We start from the raw sequence: 20,860 nt of genomic DNA on the forward strand, positions 1-20,860 counted from the left end.
TTAGAGGACGTACTGCCAGCAGCTCCTTCTCGGCAGAGAGAGCCAGGAGTGGTCTCAAGAGAGGACAGGGGCCCTTGCAGGACCAGAACTTTGAGGTCTGAGAGCCTTGGGCCTGAGCCGAGATCTCACCCTGACCACTGGACCTAGCCTTCTGTGACAAAGGGGAATAGGAAAGAGAGTCACGTGGAAATGAGGTCCCCCGAGATATGGAAATGTTCCAGAACCTTCGTGGCGTGGTAGTTGATCTGGAGCCAAGCTCACTGTGGTGTGTGTGGCTCTGAGCATTAAGGCAATGCTGGAGGGTAACCCTGACCAGCAGAGCTTGGAGTGCTTCTTGTCTCTTCCTGTTCTACCTCATTTGCTTTATCCCTTCCAGGGAGAAGAAAGGACCCTCGGGAGAGTAGCAGACAGAATGCCGTGGTCTGAAGGAGGATGAAGGGACCGGCACTCAGTCTAACATCATATGACAATAGAAGCGTCCTATGCAATAAAGGGCATTTTCCAAACCTTTCCTGGAGCTTTGATTTAATGACATTTTTCTATCTATGCATCTATCTGTCAGCTACATCTGTATCTTTCAAGGTTTGTGAACAAGCTTTCACATAAGCACTAGAGACGTCCGCCAGCATTTTCCCGAAGAGGCCTGCAAATTGCTGGGGACTCCTCACAAATAGGGAACGGCCACAACCCCTGCCACACAGACTCTGCGCGTGGCCCTCCTGACGTACTCCCACTCTCTCTCTGAATTTCCCAACGTCTGAGATGAGGGTGCTGGCTGGAGGCAATGATCACGTGCAGGCTGAACCTTCTCCAGATTCTGATTCTCTTCCTGGGCCTATCGTCCTCAAGCACAGTTTCCATGTGCCTGGCCACACTGATCTCTCTCCTTCAGTCCTTCCCTCCCTCCCTCTCCTGCCTCCCAGTGCAGAGAATACTTTTTTGCATTTGAGACGACATTTATTTTTTGTTCACAGAATTCTCACCTGTTTTACTGTGGCCTCCGTTGTGAACATTCCAAAGCTGAGAATTTTCTTTTTTTCTCCCTCATTTCTGCTGAGTCTTTACCTTCCTAATGCAGTGAGCTCACAGTGCCTAGCTGACTGGATGAGGAAAAAAAATCCAGGGAGCAAAGAGAAATAATAAAAGAATATATCAGTTAATTTTTCATAGTGTTATCCAACTACATAGTTTTAAAATTTTGGAATAATATTAGGAAACTTCTCTTTATAAAAAACTGAATTATTGGGCTTCCCTGGTGGAGCGGTAGTTAAGAATATGCCTGCGAATGCAGGGAACATGGGTTCGAGCCCTGGTCTGGGAAGATCCCACGTGCCACGTATTAACTAAGCCCATGCGCCACAACTACTGAGCCTGTGCTCTAGAGCCCGTGTGCCACATCAACCGAGCCCACGTGCCACGACTACGGAAGCCTGCGTGCCTAGAGCCCATGCTCCGCAACAAGAGAAGCCACTGCAATGAGAAGCCCGTGCACCACAGCCAAGAGGAGCCCCGGCGCACTGCAACTAGAGAACACCCGCTAGCAGCAACAAAGACCCAATGCAGCCCAAAATAAATTAATTAATTTAAAAAAATTGAATTAGTTTCAAGGGTACAATGTATAAAAGTACAATAAAAGCCCCCCTTCATAACCCCCCAACCCCACTCTCAAGATGGAATAGATATGCTGTGATACAATTTATAGTCGTAGTACTACTACTCCTCCCACCGCATCCGAAATCCTCTGAGCCAGGTGCAGCAGCTTCATTTCACAATGCTATGACCCGCCACAAGACAGATGATAATCCCTTTGGACATTTCAAGGAGCGGCACCAGGGGAACAGTACCTGGGAAATGCCACTGACAGCTCAGAATATCCATGGCATTTCTAGAGCCTCGGCACTGCTCTCGCTCTGGGAATGAAGGTCCAAAAAGCACATCGGAGAATGTTCATAGTTGTAAACAAGCTCCACCTTTGAAACACAATCTACATAGAACCACATATACAAGCCTGCACAATGGATGAAGCCAAGGTCTCCTCCATGATTTCCCTTCTGACCACCTTATTGTCTCCTCAACCATAAAAGGTGAACTTGAAACTCAGGACCTTGCCTTGTCGCCAGAAACATCCAAGCTTGGATCAGTCTTTCTAAGACCAGATACTTGCTCTCTGAACTATTAGAGACTTGTCACATACACACAGGTAGAACAGGATTATTTCTATCTACCTGGGGACCTGGAGTCTTTCACATTGCTCCTGTTAAAACTCTCACAACAGCAAAACTTTACCTACAAAGGGTTCAAGCTATGACACTCCCAATTTCCACAAACCTCCTCAGCTCTTGTGAGTCACATGCAGCCAATTCCAGGAATTGGAAACATGGTTGTGAGGATGAAACTGACTTTGGGGCTCCCCTTGGATATGGTCTTCCAGACTTACCAAAAGGCCATTAAGAGGACGGTTTACCCCACCTCAGGGAAACCCGAGGCAGTACTTGCAGTCAAGGGCTGGCCATGGCTTCTGAGCTACATCCAAAAAGAATTTCATACTGTACCTGGATCTGCTGAAGCCATTTCTGACTGTCCGAGAGCCAGCATGTACCGCTCCTCAACTGCCTCCATTGTGGATCATCAGTAGGGCTGTCAGATTTAGTCAATAAAAGTACAGGATACCCAGTTAAACTTGAACTTCACATGAATAATAAGTCATTATTTTTAGTATAAGTACATCCTATGAACTATTTGGGGCATACTTATCTTAAAAATATACTTGTTTTTCTGACATTCATATTTATCTAAACAGCCTATATTTTATCTGTCAACCCTACCCTTCAGAAATGATGGAGGCTCATAGAGATCCAGGAGACGCCTCAGCGCCTCCTCAGCTTTTATTTCTACGTCCTGGACAGCGAGCACGTACCTTCCACTCCCAGTCATTGGCTAGAATGGAGGATATTCTCTGTTTTAGAGCTTTTTCTACTTGTCATTGTTATTATCTTCCTTATTTTAAAGAGATGTTTCTTTTCTCCCAAACTTAATAGCTCATCCAAAAGTATTTCAAAGTTCATTAGACAAGGGAAAAACAACATGGTTCTGAAAAGTGAAGGAAACCGCCTGGTGTTTAGTCAAGAAGTAGTAGGGAGATTGAAAAAGCCAAACTTAATAAGCAAATCTCTCCAAGGGTATTTTCAGAGCTTGATACCCTCCCACACCCTGAAAATATTATTACATCAAGAATGTAGAACTGCTAACCAAATGTAAGGCTCCCATATGATTCTATCAAACTGAGGATGCTTCTTTACTAAGCAGTGAGCACACTTGCTGCCCCAGGGACCTTGGCAGTTGCAACGTAGGGCTCTTCCCTTTGGGATGGAAACAGCAAGTTTTCCTGTGGTCTACACACTGGCCCCCAAAATACTACACTCCCAATACTTGTCAACTTTAAGTATTTTTCTACATATCTCCATTTTTCTGTTACTATTTGGACTACATCCTAGACTTGACACTACGTAAATTGCATTCAAGAAGCTATTTTTAAAAGTTGGTAGGAAACCTTAAATCTATAGCTTGCAGTCCCTGGCTTACTTTCATCCAGGTGCATAAGGGTTTTCAAAAGTAGTCAGGTTAGTTACCCCATATCACAGCCCCACGCTTGTGTCACAGGTATAAAAATGGAACATGCTATTTAAGGTTTTAGTTGCCAAATCATCAAGCCTCCCAGACAGAGGCAATAGAGCAAAATGATTACAGAGGCATGGATTTTGATTTGCTCCAGTGTCTTGGGCAAGTCACTTGGCCTCTGTATTTATTTGTACTTATCTGCACTTATCTGTCACTTGGGGGTCATAATTGTACCTGGTCCATGGGTACGTTGTACAAATGATCTGTAAGGTAGTTACAAGAAACCGACACAGAGTAAGCACTCCACAGACATTGGCTATTAGCTATTGGAAATAGTTCTCCGTGAAACAGATGACTTTATCAGTGGATGACACGGTGGGAGACAGTGAATCACAGAATCACAGCATGTTGAAAGTGACCTAGTTCACACTCTTATGTGAAAAGAAGAAAAGTGTGCATGGGTAGAAAATGTCTGAAACTTTACCTAACAAATAGTTCATCATGTTAGCATGGAGGATTAGAATAAATCAGGAAAGGAGGAAAGAAAAACTTGAGTGTCATTCAATTTCTCTATCATTTGTGTTTCTACACTGAGACTCTGAATACACTGGAAGTGCAAATTTTTTTAATGTGGCGGGATAAAGGTTTTCAAGGTTTCCTGATCCATCCATATTATTATCTCAGAATTGCTGGCAGTTCTTGCCATCTTCGGATCTACACCCATGTGAGTCAGTGGGCCATTCTGGACGGAGGAGATAATAGAGCAGAAGTGAAGTGAGAGGAAAGGAGAGAAAAGATTTTCTCTTTTCTCTTCAAAGAGGAAAGGTCTTTGGAATGGGAACAACTCACAACCAAACTTTGGGGAAAGGATGTGATGGAAAACGAGACAAACATCCTACCCCTGTGATGAGAAGGATTCCCTGGGCTGGATGGAGGGAGGTCACAGGTGGCTGGCGAGGAAACCAACTAGCGAGAAACACACACAAGGGCAGAGTAAACACCCTGAGGCCACTCAGCCTGACTCCATGCAAACATATGTCCAGCAGACAGCCCTTCACCTGTGGCTCCCCAGCAAGACAGGTACCTCGGGGGTGCCAACTCATTCTGAGTCCATTATGCCTGGCCATTCATAAACCGCTGTCTAACGTGTGAGGAATAAACTCTCAATGTGTATGAGGAAATTGGGGAAGGAGATTGAAAAGTTACTTAAACGAAAGAAAAGAAGTTCAGGAAGGCAGGATGGTAGAGAGACAAGAAAAAGACCTTAAAAGATAGAAAGGATTTGCCAAAGAAGAGAAAGAAAAAGAAATGATTCCGAATGGGTTAACCTGCAGCTAGGAAGTTAAGGAAGATTATTGATGGGTGAAGACTATGGAATAAAGTGAATAAAATTTATCAGAAGTTGCTGAGAATATGCTAAGCAGCATGATTATCAAATTATGAATTGGCTGCAATGGCATTCTAGGGGAGCACTAGGAAGGGGAAGCAAATGTTCCTGAGATGACAGTAGCAGGTGGAAAGTTGTTTCAGGGGAAGATCAGTCTTGCAGAGGGTGTATCAGAGTAGGGCAAGTGTGAGCAAGCAAGGAAATACTAAGTGTATACGGTTCCTTCACTGAGTGCACCCAGCCCCGTGGTCAGCCTTGAGAACAAGCAGGACTTCAGGTACTGGAGCTACATTTCAGTCATCAAGACTTGAGAAGACACCCTTAACTCAGGTCTTCTCTTCAAACTCCATCGTTCCTTCTTGACCTTCATTTGGCCTCTTCACTTACCCTCAAGCTGTGGACTGAGGCCACAGAGCAAGATGGATCACTAGTGTCCTCCATCCCCGAGAGACTGTGGTTCACATCAGTGGAGCACCAAAGGCAATAACCAAGTAACAGACACAAGAGTGTATGAAGAAGAAGAGATTCTGATAAGGCTTTCTGTGACAGTGTGGGCCAAGTCGGATCTATATGGCTGGTATCACGTGAATTATGAGCAGCCTTAGGGGAGAAGTTCTCAGAAGGCAGAGCCTGGCTCTCTAGAGGCTCTGTGTCCTCAGAGCCCACTCCAAGACCTCAGTTACAGCTTCGGCCCCCAATATCTCTCCCTCTGCCTGCTCACAGTTTTTGAAGTCTTCTTTCCTCCACATTTCTCTTGAGAGGTGGAGGAGGAAGATGAGCTTCAGGCCAGCTCAGACTCCCCTGGGATCCCAGCAGGATGCCTATCATTAAGCTCCCACCTTCTAGGAAGCTCCTAAGATCTTCACATTTGGGGCAGTTCTCATTTCAGCTGTGCTTCAAATTGCTGGCTGGAGACGGCCTGTTGGAACGTGGCAAAAAGCAAGTAGCAGTCCTTCGGGCAGCCTGGCCCTTCTCGACTGTCAGACATCTTCAGGGATATTCTAGGAAATGTTGTTTGTTCTAGAGAAGGGAGGGAAACAATCCAATTGTCCAATAATGCTTGAATGGAAAATAAATGATGCTATATGCATGTGATCAAATAATATCAAACAGTCAAAAATCAAAGACCTAGATCTATATGGATTCACGTGGATAAATCTTGAAAACATAATATTGATTGAAAGAAAATAAGATAAAGAATGTTAGATTGTGATAACAGGTATGTAATATTTAAATATTTAAATCAATTCAACATATTGCTTCTATACATAGAGATGCAAGAAAATAAACTTTATCCAAAGAATACATTATTTACATTTAATATGCTCATTTATCTGGGAGACCCAAAAGAACCCACAGATAAACTAGCAGGAACTAATAAGACGGTTCAACAAGGCACACACATACAAGATCAATAAATTTTAGAAGTCAATCAGGCTCCTCTACACTGGCGATAACAAATTAGAAACTGTAAAAGAAAATAAGAAAAAAAGAAGATCTAAAAATAGTCACAAGAGCCATATAAATTATTTAGAGCTAAGCATACGTAGAAGGCAATATAACTAACAAACTGAGTACGAACAGATAAAGTCCGCCCAACCCAAGGTTAGGAAAAGACTGTTGTTACTTTATGAGAACAGACCCTCTTCTTACGGAGCAGATCAGTAAGTGAGAGTGAATCAAAGAAACACAGCATTTGAAAAGTCAGCTAGTCCAAGCCTCTTGATCGCACATACAGAAGCTGAAGCCCAGATAGGTTGAGTTACTTGCTAAAGGGCCCAATGTCCTGACTCAAGGACTAGCATTTTTCACTCAGTCGCAAGACACAATCAAATGCAGTACCTTGGAAAGAGATGGGGAAAAAATGAAGAAATCAATTATATAGTTCCTCATCTTTAAGTACAGAAAGAGCCGTGACAAAATTACACGTATTGAGGGAAAATTGAAGTGCAGAGTTTAAAATGTCAATAATCCACAGGGAAACTGGAGACCATTTAAAATATTCATATTAAATCTCTCTAGAAAAGACATTAAAAGATCTCCAATCAAGACAAAAGACCTGTATGCAGAAAATTATAAGACACTGATGAAAGAAATTAAAGATGATACAAATAGATGGAGAGATGTACCATGTTCTTGGATTGGAAGAATCAACATTGTGAAAATGACTCTACTACCCAAAGCAATCTACAGATTCAATGCAATCCCTATCAAACTACCACTGGCATTTTTCACAGAACTAGAACAAAAAATTTCACAATTTGTATGGAAACACAAAAGACCCCGAATAGCCAAAGCAATCTTGAGAACGAAAAATGGAGCTGGAGGAATCAGGCTCCCTGACTTCAGACTATACTACAAGGCTACAGTAATCAAGACAGTATGGTACTGGCACAAAAACAGAAAGATAGATCAATGGAACAGGATAGAAAGCCCAGAGTTAAACCCACGGACATATGGTCACCTTATCTTTGATAAAGGAGGCAGGAATGTACAGTGGAGAAAGGACAGTCTCTTCAATAAGTGGTGCTGGGAAAACTGGATAGGGACATGTAAAAGTATGAGATTAGATCACTCCCTAACACCATACACAAAAATAAGCTCAAAATGGATTAAAGACCTAAATGTAAGGCCAGACACTATCAAACTCTTAGAGGAAAACATAGGCAGGACACTCTATGACATAAATCACAGCAAGATCCTTTTTGACCCACCTCCTAGAGAAATGGAAATAAAGACAAAAATAAACACATGGGACCTAATGAAACTTAAAAGCTTTTGCACAGCAAAGGAAACCATAAACAAGACCAAAAGACAACCCTCAGAATGGGAGAAAATATTTGCAAATGAAGCAACTGACAAAGGATTAATCTCCAAAATTTATAAGCAGCTCATGCAGCTCAATAACAAAAAAACAAACAACCCAATCCAAAAATGGGCAGAAGACCTAAATAGACATTTCTCCACAGAAGATATACAGAGTGCCAACAAACACATGAAAGGATGCTCAACATCTTTACTCATTAGAGAAATGCAAATCAAAACTACAATGAGATATCATCTCACACCAGTCAGAATGGCCATCATCAAAAAATCTAGAAACCCTGATGGGGATTCCCTTGTGTGTTATTTGTTGTTTTTGCCTTGCTGCTTTTAATATGATTTCTTTGTGTTTAATTTTTGACAGTTTGATTAATATGTGTCTTGGCGTATTTCTCCTTGGATTTATTCTGTATGGGACTCTCTGTGCCTCCTGGACTTGATTAACTATTTCCTTTCCCATATTAGGGAAGTTTTCAACTATAATCTCTTCAAATATTTTCTCAGTCCCTTTCTTTTTCTCTTCTTCTTCTGGAACCCCTATAATTCGAATGTTGGTGCGTTTAATGTTGTCCCAGAGGTCTCTGAGACTGTCCTCTGTTCTTTTCATTCTTTTTTCTTTATTTTGCTCTGCAGCAGTTATTTCCACTATTTTATCTTCCACCTCACTTATCCGTTCTTCTGCCTCAGTTATTCTGCTATTGATCCCATCTAGAGTATTTTTTATTTCATGTATTGTGTTTTTAATCGATGCTTGATTCATCTTTAGTTCTTCTAGGTCCTTGTTAACTGTTTCTTGCATTTTGTCTATTCTATTTCCAAGATTTTGGATCTGGGAAATAGAATCTTGGATCATCTATACCATCATTATTCTGAATTCTTTTTCAGGTAGACTGCCTATTACCTCTTCATTTGTTAGGTCTGGTGGGTTTTTATCTTGCTCCTTCTCCTGCTGTGTGTTTTTCTGTCTTCTCATTTTGCTTATGTTACTGTGTTTGGGGTCTCCTTTTTGCAGGCTGCAGGTTCGTAGTTCCTGTTGTTTTTGGTGTCTGTCCCCAGTGGCTAAGGTTGGTTTAGTGGGTTGTGTAGGCTTCCTGGTGGAGGGGACTAGTGCCTGTGTTCTGGTGGATGAGGCTGGATCTTGTCTTTCTGGTGGGCAGGTCCACGTCTGGTGGTGTGTTTTGGGGTGTCTGTGGACTTTTTATGATTTTAGGCCACCTCTCTGCTAATGGGTGGCGTTGTGTTCCTGTCTTGCTAGTTGTTTGGCTCAGGGTGTCCAGCACTGTAGCCTGCTGGTCGTTGAGTGAAGCTGGGTGCTGGTGTTGAGATGGAGATCTCTGGAAGATTTTCGCCGTTTGATATTATGTGGAGCTGGGAAGTCTCTTGTGGACCAGTGTCCTGAAGTTGGCTCTCCCACCTCAGAGGCACAGCACTGACTCCGGGCTCCTCAATTTGGGATGATGTGTTGTCTATTCATGTATTCCGCAGATGCAGGGTACATCAAGTTGATTGTGGAGCTTTAATCCGCTGCTTCTGAGGCTGCTGGGAGAGGTTTCCCTTTCTCTTCTTTGTTCTCACAGCTCCTGGGTCTCAGCTTTGGATTTGGCCCCGCCTCTGCGTGTAGGTCGCCGGAGGGCGTCTGTTCTTCGCTCAGATAGGACAGGATTAAAGGAGCAGCCTCTTCGGGGACTCTGGCTCACTCAGGCCGGGAGGGAGAGAGGGGTGCGGAGTGCGGGGCAAGCCTTTTGGGAGGTCTGGGGTCTTCTGCCAGCGTTCAGTCGGTGTTCTGTAGGAGTTGTTCCACGTGTAGCTGTATTTCTCTAGAATGCTATCATTTTAAAAGAATATTCGAAAGAGATCTTACAGTGACCTCGGAGAAGGGGGACATACTGGGTGCAAGTATGTTGCTGTCACACACGCTCATTTAGGGCTGACTCCACCTCTCCCGATATCACCTTCCCCACAACCATCACTATCAGTCAGTTCACCAGGAACCAATAAGCAACATCACCCAAAGCTACCAAAAATTTAATTTTAAGTTTGAAATGGTCTCAGAGGGTGTCAAAATTGTTAATGCTGCAGGGCCTAAGCCAATGCTTCTCAAACTTTAATGTGCACACAAATCTCCTGAAGGATCTTGTTAAAATTCTAGAGTTCTGGTGTGTTAACTGAGTGCTTGCATTTGTAACAAGCACTCAGGTGATGTCAAAAGCTGCTGATCTATGGATCACACCGTTGAGTCCCTTGGTGACTCAGAACCCCCATAATTGTCCAATACTCTTGATGCTCCTTCAGATTAGAATTCAGCCTAGAATCAAATCAAATTATCCAAACCAAGGGGTCTCAAACTGAACTCCATGGGTCTCCAGCTCTGGCACCAGACTGTCTAGGTTTTCATCTCAGCTCCTCTGCTTACTTCCTCCATTTCCTCATCTTATAGAATGAGTATAACATAGAACCTGTCTCATCAGGTCATTGCTGGAATTAATTGAGATGACTCAGGTAACATGCATCACATAGTTCTTAGCATGGTAATCAGACAACAAAGGTTAGTTGTCCTTAGAGGACCCCAAGAAGAACTTCCGGGCACTCTACGAAGCCTTCCAAGTTATTTCTAAAATACTCTGTGTGCTGAAATTCATTTACCCGAGAGAGAGTCTATGTCTTTCATAGATTCTCAATGGGATTCACAACCCCAAAAAGTTTGAGAACTGAATTTAACAGCACATTAAAAGTACTATACGGGCTTCCCTGGTGGCACGGTGGTTGAGCGTCCGCCTGCCGATGCAGGGGAGGCGGGTTCGTGCCCCGGTCTGGGAGGATCCCACGTGCTGCGGAGCGGCTGGGCCCGTGAGCCATGGCCGCTGGGCCTGTGCGTCCGGAGCCTGTGCTCTGCAATGGGAGAGGCCACAACAGTGAGAGGCCCACATACCGCAAAAAAAAAAAAAAAAAAAAAAGTACTATATACCATGCCCAAATGAAATGCAGTGATGATGAAACATATGAAAATCAATCATTGTAATACAGCAAATTAACAGAAGGAAAGACAAAACCACGTGATTATATCAACTGATGTAGAAAAAACATTTGACAAAAGTTTAATACCCTTTCCTGATAAAAACACAGTGAACTATTAATAGAAGGAAAGTACTTCAACATAATAAAAGCCATATATGAAAAACCAACAGCTAACGTCATACTCGGCAGTGAAAGATTTAAAGCTTTTCCTCTAAGACCAGGAAGACGGAAAAGATACCCACTGTCATCACTACTATTCAACATAGTACTAAATGTCCTAGCCAGAGAAATCAGACACACAAAAAAATAAAAGGCATCCAAATTTGAAAGGAAGAAGTAAAATGACCTCTGTTTACAGATGACATATTAGGCACAAAAATTCCTAAAGATTACACACACACACACCCACACAAACAAACCTGCTGAACCCAAGAAATAATTTTAGCAAAGTTGCAGAATACAAAATTAACAAACACAATGCAGTTGCATTTTTATACGTTAACAATGATCAATCTGAAAGAGAATTAAGAAAATAATCTCACAGCAGCATCAAGAAGGAGAAAATGCTTAGGTATAAAATTAGCCAAGAAGGGGAAGAACTTGTACATTGAAAACTACAACACACTGCTTAAAGATATCAAGGAAGATTGTATTTGTATATAAATGGAAAGACATCCCATGCTCAAGGATTGGAATATCGTTAAAATGGCCACGCTACCCAAAGAAATCTACAAATTGAATGCAATTCCGATCAAAATACCAGTAGCAGAAAAATATCTTATGATTCTTATGGAGCCTCAAGTAGCCATAACAATCTTGTAAAAGAACAAAGTTAGAAGCCTCACACTTCCTGATTTCAAAACACAGTACAAAGCAACAGCAATCAAAGTGGTATGGTACTTGTAGAAAAACATTTAGACCAGTTTAACAGAGTAGAGAGCCTAGAAATTAACCCTTGCTTATATGGCCAAACGATTTTTGACAAAGGTGCCAAAAATACACAATGGGGAAAACACAATCTCTTAAACAAATGATATTGGAAAACTGGATATCTACTTGCAAAAGAATAAATTAAAGAACGAAGTACAGGGGTTCCCTGTGGCGCAGTGGTTGAGAGTCCACCTGCTGATGCAGGGGACATGGGTTCGTTCCCCTGGTCCAGGACGATCCCACATGCCGCGGAGCGGCTAGGCCCATGAGCCATGGCTGCTGAGCCTGCGCATGTGGAGCCTGTGCTCCACAACAGGACAGGCCACAACAATGAGAGGCCCGCGTACCGCAAAAAAAAAAAAGAAAGAAAGAAGTACAGGACCAAAACTATAAAACTCCTAGAAGCAAGCATAGGGTAAAAATTTTAGGACATTACATTTGGCAATAATTTCTGGGATACGATACTAAAAGCACATACAACAATGCAAAAGTAGACAAATAGCACTACATCAAATTTTAAAACTTCCATGCAGGTAAGGAAACAATCAACAGAATGACAAGGCAACCTATTGGAATGGGAAAAAATATTTGAAAATCTTATATCTAATGTGGGATTAATATCCAAAATATCTGAGGAACTTCCACAACTCAACAAAAAAACCCACAAATAACTGATTTTTTAAGTGCAAAGAACTTGAATAGACAAGTCTCCAGTGAAGATATACAAATGGCCAACAAGCATATGAAAAGATGCTCAACATCACTAAACTTAAGAGAAATGCAAATCAAGGCCACAATGAGACATTATCTCACACCCATTGGGATGGCCACTGTCAAAAGAACAGAAATAACAAGTGTTGGAGAGGACACGGAGAGGTTAGAACCCTGTGCCCTCTTGCTGGGAATGAGAAATGGTGCAGCCACTATAGAAAATAGTACAGAAGTTCCTCAAAAAATTAAAAATAAAATTACCATATGATCCAGCAATCCCACTTCTGGGTTTATATGCAAAATAATTCAAAGCAGGATCTCAGAAATAAATCTGCACACTCTGCAACATTATTCACAATAGTCAGGAGGTGGAAGCAAACAAAATATTCCTTCACAGATGAATGGACATACAAACAATGAAATATTATACAGCCTTAAAAAAAATGAAGGGAATCCTGTCAAATGCTACAACATGGATGAATCCTCAGGACATGATGCTAAGCAAAATAAGCCAGTCACAAAAGGACAAATACTGTATGATTCCTCTCATATGAAGTATGTAGAGTACTCAAAATCATAGAAACAGAAAGTAGAAAAGTGGTTGCCAAGGAAGGGCTGTAAGAAGGAGGGTGGGGGAATTAGTGTTTAATGGGTATCGAGCTTCAGTTCTGCAAGATGAAAAAGTTCTAGAAGTCTGTTGCACAACAATGTGAATACACTTAAAACACTAAACTGTACGCTTAAAATGACTTAGATGATAATCACTGTCATGTGTTTTTAGTACAATTTTTTAAATATATACTGACGTCTGAGTGCTAACCACAGAGAATATCATTTAATTTGTCTGGGATGCAGACTGGACACTGGGATTTTATTTTATTTTATTAATTTTTTTTTTGTGGTACGCGGGCCTCTCGCTGTTGTGGCCTCTCCCGTTGCAGAGCACAGGCTCCAGAGGCGCAGGCTCAGCGGCCATGGCTCACGGGCCCAGCCGCTCCATGGCATGTGGGATCTTCCCAGACCGGGGCACGAACCCGTGTCCCCTGCATCGGCAGGCGGACTCTCAACCACTGCGCCACCAAGGAAGCCCGACACTGGGAGTTTTTAAAGGCCTCCTGTAATTCATCAGTGCCATACAGGACCATGGGCCTAGTGTCACATGTTATGATTTTTCCAAGACAGGCTAAAATCAAGATTTTTATCTTTATTTGTAATGTTTATATAAACACTGCTGTTTTTTTTTTAATGCTGGCAACTAATTTTTTAAATTCTGTGCAAACCAAACACACCACTCTTGCTGCCTCTTGGGCTACCGATCTCCAAGTTCCTTTCTAGTTTAAAATGTCTGTGGATCAAAATTAAGTTTCCTGTGTCTCAGTAGGTGGCCTCCTTACCAGGGGACTCTTCTCTGGCTTTTGAATCTTCCTATGTGAAATACTCATCAATAAAATGGGTCACTATGCACAATGGGGTGTCCCAAGAAGTGTATCATGTATCATGGTTACAAGTCCTTGGCATGTGTGGGTTATCGTTTTGGTCAGTAAAGTCGATTGGAGGTTTCTGAACAACAATTTCAGGCAGAGAAACCTGGTTGTTTTGAGGGGGTGGGGGGATGTTTGTTTATTTGATTTCCAGTTTGAGAGAACCCTGTAGTTTAAGCTGAATAGTACATGGATTCCTAAATACATTTACCATACAAAAGTTGAATTGCTTTGATGTAAGTAGGACTGGAGAAGTGGGAAGTGAATGACTGTAATTCATCTCCTGCCTTATCAACAGGCTTTTCTGTCCTGAGCAAACTCGGCTCCACAGAGCCTCCATCCAGGTTCAAAGGGAAAGGTTCAAGGGCTGGAGGAGGGAAAGCAGTGAGCTGAACATCTTCATTCCCTGCTCCTGAGTAACCACTGCTCTTACCCACTGTACTGAGCTTCTACTTAAGCTTTTGTTAGAAAAGGGGTTCAAGTGCTTTAAAGAAAGAAGTTAAAAAAAACCTGACCTAGATGAGGGTATCTAGAATACTCATTAATTTTTCAGATAACACTAATAGAAAAGTAACTGCACAAATAGAAAATACAAGCACCAATGAACAGTGAATACATGGATGGAAAAGAAAGTGGAATTCTGAGGCTATCCAACAAACCAAATCATACGTTATTGTTTATAACACAACTTCAACCTAGAGAAAGCCTAAGTAAAAGCATGGGGATGTAAGGTCCCTTGCAGCCTGCCCACTCACCTTCCGCGTGGAGCAACACTCCAGGCTAGATTTTAGTGTCTGTGAGAATGAAAAGCATGCTTAGCAGTGAGGTTAAGTAAAGGTCTATAACATGAATCTTGAGGAAAGAGTAAAATAACCAAGATTATTATTTCAAGATAAAAACACTATAAAAGATTGAATCTAAAAAGACAAAGGCTGCAGAAGCAGCCAAAGAAAAAAATAGGTAAATAGGACTATATCAAAATTTAAAACTTTTATGCATCCAACTTTTGTACTATCAGCAAAGTGAAAAGGCAGCTCTTGGAATGAAACAAAATATTTGCAAATTATATGTCTGACAAAGGGTTAATATCAAGAATATAAACAGAACTCCTACAACTCAATAACAAAACAAACAAACAACTCAATTTAAAAATGGGCAAAGGACTTGAATAGGAATTTCTTCCAAGAAAATATACAAATATCTAATAAGCGCATGAAGAGATGGCTTTACATCTCTAATATTAGGGAAATACAAATCAAAACCACAGTGAGACACCACTTCCCATTCGTCAGAATGGTTATTATCAAAAAAACGGAAAATAACTATTGGTGAAGATGCGGAGAAATCGGAACTCTTGTGCGCTGCTGGTGGGAATATAAAACAGTGCAACACTGTGGAAAGTAGTATGGCAGTTCCTCAAAAATTTAAAAATAGGATTACTATCTGATCCAACAATTCCACTTTTGGATATATACCCAAAAGAATTGAAAGCAAGGATGTGAAAAGATATTTGCCCACCCACATTCATAGCAGTAGTATTCACAATAGCCAAAAGGAGGAAACAACCCAATTGTGCACCAACGCATGCATGGATAAAGAAAATGTGGTATACACCTAGCGTGAAGTATTATGCAACCTTAAAAAGGAAAGAAATTCTGACACATGCTACAACATGGATGAACCTTGAGGATAGTATGTGAAGTGAAATAAGCCAGTCACAAAAGGACAAATACTGTATATTACCTCACCTATACACGATACCTAGAAGAGTCAAATTCATAGAGACAGAAAGTAGAATGCTAGTTGCCAGGGGCTGGGGGAAGGGAGGAAAGAGGAGTTATTGTTTAATGAGTACCGGGTTCCCATCTTACGAGATGAAAAAAGTCCTCGAAGTGGATAGTAGTGATGGTTGCACAACAGTGTGAATGCCACTGAAGTGTATACCTTTTTATAAAATGGTTAAAATGGTAAATTACATGTTATGTATATTTTACCACAATGTTTTCAAACATTTTTTAAAAACAAAGACTATAAAATCATGAAAGCATGTTAGCCCACATGCCAAGTGAGTTTCATGAGATGCCAGCCATACGGACTTAACGTATTTCTTCTTTACAATATCATCCCACTTCATTTGATAGACATGAGAACCTGTGATCCACCAGGGTGAACTCTGAGTGCACCTGCAATGGCAGGACTGGTCATAGGGACTGTGACTTAGGAAGGAAATCAATGGAAACATTAAAGAAAGCTTAGAAGGGCTGGTTGAACACAATGAGGTGAGCAGGAATACTGAAAACATTTCAGCCCAAAGGGATTTTAGTGAACCTGATGATTCTCGAACATTACTGGCAAGGTTACTTATAACAGACATCAAACTACTTATTATAACAGGGGAGATAAAAGTCAACTGGTACAGTTTGTGAGAATGAAGTCTTTAGACTACTAACAGGACAAAAGTGTAGACAGTAGGGACTGTTTATCAGACACTAAATGTAATACAGAGAGAAACTAAAGGATCTCATTCCAAAAACACATAAAATTGCCTCATGGATGCTGAAACAATCTTGCGGTTGGAGACAGCAATGATTTCACACATTTTACAATATTAGAAGGTCTGGCCCCCCTTCCTCTGGAAAAGTGAAGATGCTGATTTTTTTTTCATCCTCTCTGCTTCAGATGGATCTGAGAAACTCAGACGTGTTTGGCATGACGTGTACCACCATTAAATATGCTTAAAGGAGTTACAATATCAACGGATAATGAATAACGTAAAATTAACCATGAATAAAAGACAGACCAAATTTGATACTTCCACGAATTGAGAACTAAGAGCAAATTCACAGCAAGTAAGAGAAAGCTCCAACAAAGGAACCTGGAAAAAGCTCCAAAAGATTTAGTTATAACGTAAAAAAGAATTTTCAAGAAAACGTGTCAATTAAGCTTTTGGCAAGATTTAAGAGCAGAGGCAAAGCTCTCAAGTTCATGGTGGTGCTAGAGGATCCAATCCCCCTGCTGTGCCTGAGGTAGGCAGTGAGGGAAGAAGATAAAGACATGATGCTTCGTGGGAGCAGGAAGATACACAAAGAGCTGCCAATGAGCTCCATCAGCAAGTGGCCCCCCAGCCCACTGGCAGCACAATGGGAACCAGACACCTGCGCACAATGCCTGAAGCACACACCAGAAGGATGCTCTGCGTCCAGAGACATGCCAAGCTTCAGCGGCAAAGACCTCTCCAGGTGGGAAAAATGTAATTGACCTATGTGCTTTTCTTCTTTTCATTCCTCTTTTTATTGATGTCAGGTCACTGAATATTCATATCATAAAAGCTATGTTCCACTTCATAGAGATAGCCATTTCAGGGTTTGGGATTTAGACAAATGATCTACTTCACAACAACCATCCGTAAGACCCACATCACTTTACTTCTCAGTATTCAACCTTCCTAAATCCTCCCAGATGGCTACATTTTACCAAAAGACGTCTCTCCATTCACAGGAGCAGGGCTTCATGGGGGAGCAATTGCTCACACTTTCTGTGACTCGCCAACCACGTTTCTTGTGAGTAAAGGTCACCACGGCTTAATAACACTTTCTGTGTAGAATACGGAGAGGAACACAATTGCATTTTATAATCAGATCTACGTTTGTCCTTGTGACATAGCAACAGAGGAGAATAAAACATTCACTGACTGTCAAGCCTCGAAAGATGACTTTAAATCACCCAGCTTTATGTTTCAGTGGCCTTTCTTATTGAAACATAATCAACTCATATTTGATGAAACAGACACAAGACTATGGGAAGAACAACGATTCCAAATGTGGAGAAGGTCTGGACTTCATACTGTTTGTTATTTCAGTAATTTAAGCATTTTGAGATTCAGGTCTATGAAACTCCTTTCTAACCCAAGTCAAGGACTTGGTCTCTCTCCAAAGTTTTTTAAAGAAAACACGGATTGAAAGTCAATGCACATCAGTCATGTGGGGGAAAGGTGGCTTTTGTAGTGAGATATGGATCTGAATCTCAGCCTTATCACTTATTAGTTACATGACCTGGCATTAGTGTCGTTACCTCTCTGAGCCTCAATTTTCTGTCTGTAACATGGTGCTGATAATGCTTACTTCTGCTGCTTGCTGAGGATATTAAATGGGGTAATGAATCAACATTACCTGGCACAGAGCCAGGGACAGGGCCAATGTTTTAAAAATTGAAGGTAAAAAGAGGTTAGGACATTTCTGGCTTCTATATGTGCTGAGGAGAAGGAAGAAGGTGGGGAGAGAAGGAAAGAAAAGAAGGAGTATCACAGCACAATGCACTGATACCCCTAAGATACGTCACTATCCTAACATCCTTTCTAACAGAAACACAGAATAGAATCGAAGACCCATCTTATGCAGCCAACTCATAAAGCAGGTAGAGGACTCCCACCATAACATCAGGAGTCCAACGGGTTCCACTGTAATTAACTTGGATTTGTACTCAGACCATTCAGATGTGAGGATAAAATCATTTCTTAAATAAACTAAAGGGAACTTAAAGCTATCCCTCTACCCCCAGTCTCTACTGCAAGGGCTAAAGAATTTCCATATTCGTCTCCCTTTCCCACTCACTTCAGACATGCCATGTCCCACCAAGATGCAGTTATCCTACTTCCCTCTCTTCCGTCTCTGTTTGGGTGAAAAAAAATCATCCATTCCTGTATTGGTTCAGTCTTTTGGACCATTTCTAACCGATTTTCTTCATATCTCATCACAGAATGATAACTTTAGGCAAGGCTTGAAGAGTAAACTGCAGCCAGCTAGCAAATTCAAAACAAGCCCAAGGTCAGCAGCACACCAGTGAGACCAGGGTTCATTACTTAAACGTTAGAATCATTTCACATGAAAATGAAAAGGGGGGGTTAATCAGTTAATGATTCTGGCACGGCAGCATCCAGAGCGGCAGGGGAGGACAAAACACTGAATGAGTTCAGAAACCAAGGAGACATTATAAACAATGAGGGCCATTGCCTACATGTCCCTACTTCTCTCCTTAAGATCTGAATGTCCTTTGAATCCTAACATTTAAGAGTGCAACCCTTTCCAGCTCTGGGAGGCTTGAATGCCTCTAGTGAAATGCCAGCGTTAATGAGAGTCTAATATACCTTTCCACCTGCAGCACCTGTGCAGACAAATTGTACCAGGCTTCAGACAAGCTGAAAAGCCTCCGTGTGCTGTAGATGGAACAGCTGGTAGAGTCAGTGTTCATTTGCTGAATGGTTCCTGTAGTCCCAGCTTGAGCTGGATAGGAAACTCTACAAAGGTAGCTAACTCGGAGCTTCCACGCAAGAAACATCTGTCAACTAAACAACTTTGTGTGAGACGCCTGCCTTCTCGGCTGTGGCGAATGACGACAAAGACTGCCACCAGATAGACTGACAATGGTAGTCAACACGTCCTTTCTGAAGTGACACAGCAAGACTCCATCGCCACTAGCTCCAGTTGTTAAGCAACATCTGGCACAGCACCAGGGTCATTTACCCAACCCCCTCCTTGGAATAAAATGAACACTTGGTTATTCACAATGCATTTGGTCCCCTTCCATTGAGAGGTATTTTAGCTACCTATTTGTTCTATCTATTGAGTTTATTCTGCATCATTGTATCTACTCTACAAAGCCTGTAAGCATTATTATCCAAAAGAAAGATGAAAAACACCTTTTCAGGAACAGAGTGGTAGAAACCTTCAAACCACCCAACTAACTTCAAAGCATTATCTAACTCCCAGAATTACCCCAGTGGGTACAAGCACATACTATGGAGAGAGTGTATTTTTCAATAAAATATTCCCTTTGTGGGCTGAAACATGCCCTATCTTCTTATGAAATTATTAGTTCGTTATTAAAATGCTTCAATTGAACTATTTCTTGAGATCTGTTCCTCTGCTGACTCATACCCACTATCACTGATCCTAATCCCACCCTGTACCAGAGATTCTCAGTAAAAGGAAACGAGAAGATTGTACATATACAAAGCCTACGTTCACACCTTCTCTCCAAAACTAATACACCAATAAAGCCAATAAACCAGTTGAAAATCAACAAAGAGAAAAAGAGATCCTTCCATGCTCCATGCCCACCTGATCTCACATTGTCCTACTTCTACTCTCAGCTTTGTCTTCCATTTCTAGATCTTTTCCTACCTTTTGGGAAAATCTGAACTTATCTTCTGAATGAGAAAACTAAATGCCTTTAGTGAATACTCACCCCTACATCTTCCTTCACTACACAAACTTCACCATGCATTTTCAAGGCAAGCACCTTATCTGAGCTCCCCCTGACTCTCCACAATGAGGGAAGGGGACTGTCCAAAATTTCCCATCAGAATGAAGTTGGATGCAAACAAAGAGCCATCCGAACTTTAAGGCTAGAATAGGTTGTTCTGAATTTCACTCTTTGAGGAAAAGCATTTCTTTAAAGGATGGTCCTTTAAAATGTTAATCTATTGCCAATGTGCTTCAGCATCACTTTAGGGAAAATCAAATGACACTCTGTTTCCTATAGACACTTTACAGTCTACAAGCTGAGGTGATTAACGCTTGATATTCAGTACAACATGGTGGCCCAAAAGCTAATAAGAAGCTTATTATGAATGACTTCACAGCCTAAGACAGTAGCCTACAATTCCTTCCCATTACTGGTTCTGTCCTCCAAGTCTAATGAGTATTCCTGCACATAACTTTACACTTTGATTTTTTATCATTACCAAGCCATCAGACATGGATTAGGAGCAAAGTCAAAGTAATAGGAAGTTATATCCCAATATTATTTTTGAGCAACTAACAGTTCTCACTTGAACGAAATGAATTTTATTTTACACCAAACTCAATGATATAGCTGTCGTCTGGAACTTCAGTGC

The 20,860-nt window shown here is 41.5% G+C and overlaps 1 protein-coding gene across 1 annotated transcript in view; it reads left to right on the plus strand.

Annotated features, from left to right (window-relative positions):
* Positions 1-19,183, plus strand: part of LOC309810913 (protein FAM170A-like) — a gene marked incomplete at both ends in the record, with an annotated part of 60,892 nt that extends 41,709 nt beyond the window's left edge. The window contains one exon of the mRNA XM_082633233.1: positions 19,123-19,183. Coding sequence (XP_082489359.1) covers positions 19,123-19,183 — 61 coding nt within the window. The remainder of the gene's footprint in view (positions 1-19,122) is intronic.
* Between the last annotated feature and the right edge of the window lie 1,677 nt (positions 19,184-20,860).

This window comes from Mesoplodon mirus (assembly GCF_964341445.2).
Source record: "Mesoplodon mirus genome assembly, chromosome: 10".
Classification (NCBI taxonomy): domain Eukaryota; kingdom Metazoa; phylum Chordata; class Mammalia; order Artiodactyla; family Ziphiidae; genus Mesoplodon; species Mesoplodon mirus.